General features: G+C 32.8%; 1 protein-coding gene across 2 annotated transcripts in view; it reads left to right on the forward strand.

The window, feature by feature from the left end:
- The window catches only part of LOC111086795 (annexin A13-like), a 56,972-nt gene that overhangs the window by 47,319 nt on the left and 3,743 nt on the right, over positions 1-5,910 (forward strand). The window contains exon 10 of one of the 2 annotated variants that reach the window (XM_022391099.1): positions 1,199-1,370. The exons of the other annotated variant lie outside the window; for it this stretch is intronic. Within the exon in view, the coding sequence (XP_022246807.1) occupies positions 1,199-1,327 (129 nt within the window). The 3' untranslated portion in view covers positions 1,328-1,370. The remainder of the gene's footprint in view (positions 1-1,198; positions 1,371-5,910) is intronic. 2 annotated transcript variants of the gene reach the window in all.

Consider the following 5,910-nt stretch of genomic DNA (forward strand, 5'->3'; position numbering starts at 1 on the left):
TAAATACAGTTAAATAGACGAAACATTAGATGTCTATTTACTTGTGACCACTCAGTGTACATATATATATATAAGATATAAGAGAAAGAATTGTAAAACGGGCATTCCTCTAATAAAATAGCATTTGTATTTCAACTCAGAACACGTTTGAGTCGAATTTAAGTACAAAAAAAGAGCGAAGAATATAAAGATAGATATTACAAAATGAATATTATTATGGATGCTTAAGGAACAATATTTTATGTTTAACATTAGAAGATATTCAGCAATTGTATATATATTTTTAACATAAGGCCCGGCATGGCCAGGTGGTTAGGGCACTCGACTTGCAATCTGCGGATCGCGGGTTCGAATCCCCGTCCCACCAAACATGCTCGCCCTTTCAGCCGTGTGGGCTGAGTAGGCCAAGAGTTGGCGGTGGGTGGTGATGACTAGCTGCCTTCTCTCTAGTCTTACATTGCTAAATTAGGGACGGCTAGCGCAGACAGCCCTCGTGTAGGCTTTGCGCGAAATTCAAAACTAACTAACTAACTTTAACATATATATACAATTATTAAACAGTTGGTCCGCTATATAATATCGAATAATAAATTCGACGAAATATATAACATTATTACATGCCTAAATTAACTTAGGTTACCATATGGTGAAATAAAACGGATTCAAAACACCATAGATGTTTTTAGTAATTGTTGTTCGTTAACCATTATAAAAAACGCGCAACTTAATCGTTTAATGTTCTCGACAAACACCTACCGGTAATTCCGCGATGAGTCTGAGGTGTTATAAGGCTAAAAATCGGGTTTTGATACCAGCCGTGTGCAGAGCATAGATATTCCATTGTGTAGCTTTTACTTAACAACAAATCCAGCAAACGCTACTTTATTTACTAAAACTAGAAGATTAAACCGTCGTATGGATGTAAGATCTAGGTCTATAATAAGGCTGTGTCAAGCATTTCTTTACATCAGATATGGTGACTGGATCTCATTTAGTGTTAAGCGTCATACTTTTATCATCGCTATAGATTTTTTTATTAATCTTGTATTTAGATGATTTACATCCAATTCACAACTCATTAAAGCATGATTAAGCCACCGTGAGCTCTCGTGTCCCATTCATCCTCACGCTTGTATCCTCTCTACAGATTTTAACATTGAAGCTTTACATTACTAACCTATTGGCTTAATTTGCATAGGTTGACCTCCAAGACATTAAAGAACAATACAGAGAAAAGTACCAGCGACACTTAGTGGATGATATAGCTGCAGATACCAGTGGAGACTATAAAAAAATTATTCTACGTATAATCGAACCGTCGGCCTAAGTGATAAAAGTCGTAGTTAATAACAGCTTCAAGGGCGAGACTAGTACGTATTGAATTACAGTTTAGTAATATTGCATTTAATTATATTTATTTCATCCGATTTTATTCCTACTTTGTCACTCATGTAGAATTTTTTTAGAATGTTGTTGGTGAAAATGTAACCTTTTTTTTATATTGAAATTGGGTAACTTACACAATATTAGGGAACGAGGTTTTAAACAACTGAACCAACGCCTTTTACTGAAATTATTTTGTGTTTTTGTTTCAGTCGGTGGTAGTTTGATAATTTTGTCAAGGGTAAGTTTTGTTATTTCGTTTTGCCAAAAATAGTTTATTTAAAATATATTCACTCATCCACAACAAGTGATGAACTGAGATGATCAGTTTCTAGTAATGTTATAGGTGAATAACTTCTCAAAAATCACCTCAACAGACAAAATATCGCTATTCAATATCTTAGAACAGGACTAACATCACATTCGAAACGGACAAAGCTAGGGTTTGAGTAAGTCACCTTATCTGAAAGGATTACATTTCGTAAGCACAGACTCTCGATAATGAAATACCTTCCCCATTTTGGTAATAGTACTGTCTCTCTCTTCGAGACATATTTCTAATCAGATGGCTTACGACGCAATATGGGGTCCTTTTTTTTTACATACTTCTATCAGTGTAATTCCAAGCTTTTCCACGCTATGTGATTGGTCAAGGTGTCGATGCATATGGTGGTGTCCGAGGAGGGCTCAGTAACATTTTATGGAATTTAGATCAAGACTTTTTTTTAACTAAGTTATGACTTCTTTATCAGGGTATTGCATCATAATGCTGTTAGTATGACTCTGGAATACATGTGGCCCGATTGCGTTTGCAAACACTCATACATATGGGTCCAGTATGAGGTCAGTATATCATCTAACAACAAACATGACCTACGGAAGCACAATAAGATCTGTATGTCCATTAATCTCATCTCTACGGGTCTTCCTATGATCACGGGTCAAAGGCCAGGTCATCACGTTTGTAGACTCACATTCATAATTTTTATTGAACTACTATTTTATGAATGTAAATCAATAAGTTTGGTATCACATTGTAGATTATAATTTAGCTTTTAGTATGATCTATTAGTTAATTTCTTAATTTAAACGTAAACATAAAAAAGAAAGCCTAAAACTCCATTTTTGTGTGTACTGTGGTATGTTAAATGCAGCATTGGTTCAAATTAGATGTGTGTGATGTCCAAATACAAAGTTAATAGTTTCTTACGAATTAGAAACTTAGATTACCAATATTTACAAGCTATAATATAAAATAAGAACCTCCTATATTTTCTATTTGCTGAAATGTCGCTACATGTACTGAACAAACACAGTATCCCCGCCCACCTCTTTTCAATTTTGTGTGAATAACCAATCAAAAACTAGTGGCTTTGTCAGCGCCAAACTCATTCTTTTAAAGCTTGGACTGGAAATTTCGTATTTTTTAGACCCAAATAAAGCTTAGTTACTAAGTTTGATAAATTATAGTGGAATTCTATGGTATTGATATAGCAATTTATGATTTTTGGTTATTTTAAAATGTATATATAAAACTTTAAAAAAATTATTTCTTTTCACATCCTCTACTTACGAATTTTAGCAACCTACAACAAGCAGCCAATGAGTTCAAAGTTCGTAACTAGAAGAGATAATTATTTTGTATAATTCTTTATTTACTGTTCTACGTTTTAGGAAAAATAACTGAAATTTAAGAACTTATTTTAACTAGTAATAATGTATATATACATCAGTAACATCAGTGCAGTGCGCAGCGTCATTGCAACTTAATAATGTTAGCCAAGCATGGCTGAAAGCTCAATATAATAAAAATAATATATATATTTATATATATAAATGTATAATGTTATGGAATTTAAGCTATTTAAACTGAACATTTGGGTTTTCGTGTTATAAAATGTAACCATTTTAGAACGAAAAAAAGCATAATTTATATTTATTTCCTATTTTTTTTAATTGAGGTTATGAAGTTAGCTAAATCGAACCAGCCATACAGTCGTGAAAATAACAGATAAAATAAAAAGCTTTCAACAAAATTTTTGATAATTATCTGGAGGATATAAAGATTTCGCATGTGAAATTTGAAAATGTTCTAATGCATAAAAGTATTTTTAATCTTAAAATCAAAATTGTTTTGCATGTTGGATAGTCAACATTCTGAAAGAAAAACGTTTATGAGAAAAGGTATAATTAAAAAATCTTATCTTTTAATTTAAAAACTTGATATTTTATGTACAAAAGCGTTGCAATGTTTACCAATAACCTGTAAAATGTTGTAAAGATATGCATACAAAAATCATAGCCTTATTACTCTCACGGATACTTTCGTGGTTACGGGATGGGTGGAATCCACCCAGCCCGTAATGGAAAGGTTAATACTCGTGTTTATTCATATCATTACTGAGCAATATACCGAAACAGACATACTCAATGACGTTTTATTGAACATATTGTTCATCTCTTGTTTTCCGGATACGAATCGTAGCGGTATACAGGAGAAGCATATAACTTTGGTTGAATTTAAAAAGTACAGATGGCGCCACTATCAATTTTGATGGTGTGAACAAAAATCCAAACGAGCTGTTTAGTATAAGACATTAATTTAGAGTTTGAAACTTTGTTTCTTATTGTTTGGTCACTAATAATTCTTTTATCCTCTCAGGGCCTCGTGGATGACATTGTGTCATCCATGTTTGTTTTGTTCACACTTAAAATACTTAACCTAAGTGCATGAAATCTAGTCTACTCTTTGTAGATAACATGTAGTTTGTGCTTGAAAAAAAACAATTTTATTTAGTATTTCTATCGTATTTTAGGTTGTGAACTTTCTGAAATTTTGTTTTGAAATGCTTCCTTTTGTCTTAGGGTTTCTGCTTTTTTCATTTTTATGGGTGCCTAAAATCATGTAAACATAACCTAATAGAACTAGTTTTTCAATAAAACTATAATTTTTATGTCTGTATTATTCTAATAACAGCTTACTCATTTTTTTCGTCTGTTCATATAAGCTCTTACATACAAAGAAACCATTGAAAAACATGAAAGAAAGAAACAAAACTGGGTTTAACTTTAAATTCTATTAAGTCTAAAGTATTAATGTAGCCGCGATGAACATTAAAGCGTTGACAGATGTAAATACATATTGCACTAGTATACTAAGCCTACATTGACGTTGGATATATTTTTCCAACTATATTTTCGGTAAATCTCAATTTCTATCTAATAAATATAGTATTTTCACTAACTAAGGGAATATTGTACTTGTGTGTATGGTTTGAGAAATAATCCCTGCCCCCTTTACGACTTTAATCCCAGTTAAGTTGGGGTCAGCCGGTACTTTTGCAAGCCAAGAATTTTTACACCCGGTTGGCCAGTCAACAACCATAAGGACAAGTATGTTCGGTGAAGAGGTTTGGAACTCTTGACCCCAAACTGCGAGTCGAGCCTTAACCTCCAAACATGCCAGGTTCATTATTTGAGAAATAATAACTGTTTTAATTAATACACACAAATAAAAAAGCTTTTCAGCCATCTGAATAGTTACTGTTGCAGAACTCATAGCGTACCGTACTCACTAACCCTAAACATCCTTACCTGTTCATATAAGAATATTCCTGTACTTTTAAAACAGATATAAAACAAAAAAATCATTACGAACGAAAACATCGTCAAAAGAAACTATAAAAGACCCATAGTTATGGCTTGTTTCTACATTCTTTAAACTTTGCATTAGAATCCTTTGTTCTCCACTATGGAAACTTCTACTACCCACTTTTTGAGAAATCATACATTACAGCTTACCCAGTGTTATTTACTTTAGAATGACTAGATAAACAAGGATGTTTTCTATCCAATCACATCAACCATTAGTTTTATCTTGTTTGGAAGTTTATATTTATTAATTGCCGTCCAATCCACTCGCTGTAGCGTGATAAAATCCTCTCAAGGTGCGATACTAATTGGAACTGCACAGAGATCAAAATTCAAACATTTGTTAATTATTATTATTGCAAATTTACGAAATATTAACTCCTGGATATTTTCGAGCAAATCAATTTCTTTAAATATAGATATGATTACAACTTAAATTGTAACATTTAATATACAAGCATGCCATTGGTGTCTTCTCGATCCCGAGAGCTGCCTACCAGTCCTAATAAGGCAGTAGCTCTCTGGAAATCTGTATTGAGGCCATGAAAAGTAGACAAACGATTAATAATGCTAATTTTGTACAGATGACAAACATTAAGTACCCTAGTTAATTTTCCACAAGTTTGCTCAGGCTTTCTGTTGTGGAGACCACTTGTGTGACAACATATCTACAACATACTTGAGGAAGGAAGCAAATTATATTGATACATCAATAAGTAGGCACACAACGATTAATAATGCTCATTTTATACAGATGACAAACATTAAGTACCCTAGTTAATTTTCCACAAGTTTGCTCAGGCTTTCTTTTGTGGAGACCACTTGTGTGACAACATATCTACAACATACTTGAGGAAGAAAACACATTATACTGTT

This window comes from Limulus polyphemus, unplaced genomic scaffold, assembly GCF_000517525.1.
Source record: "Limulus polyphemus unplaced genomic scaffold, Limulus_polyphemus-2.1.2 Scaffold52, whole genome shotgun sequence".
Classification (NCBI taxonomy): domain Eukaryota; kingdom Metazoa; phylum Arthropoda; class Merostomata; order Xiphosura; family Limulidae; genus Limulus; species Limulus polyphemus.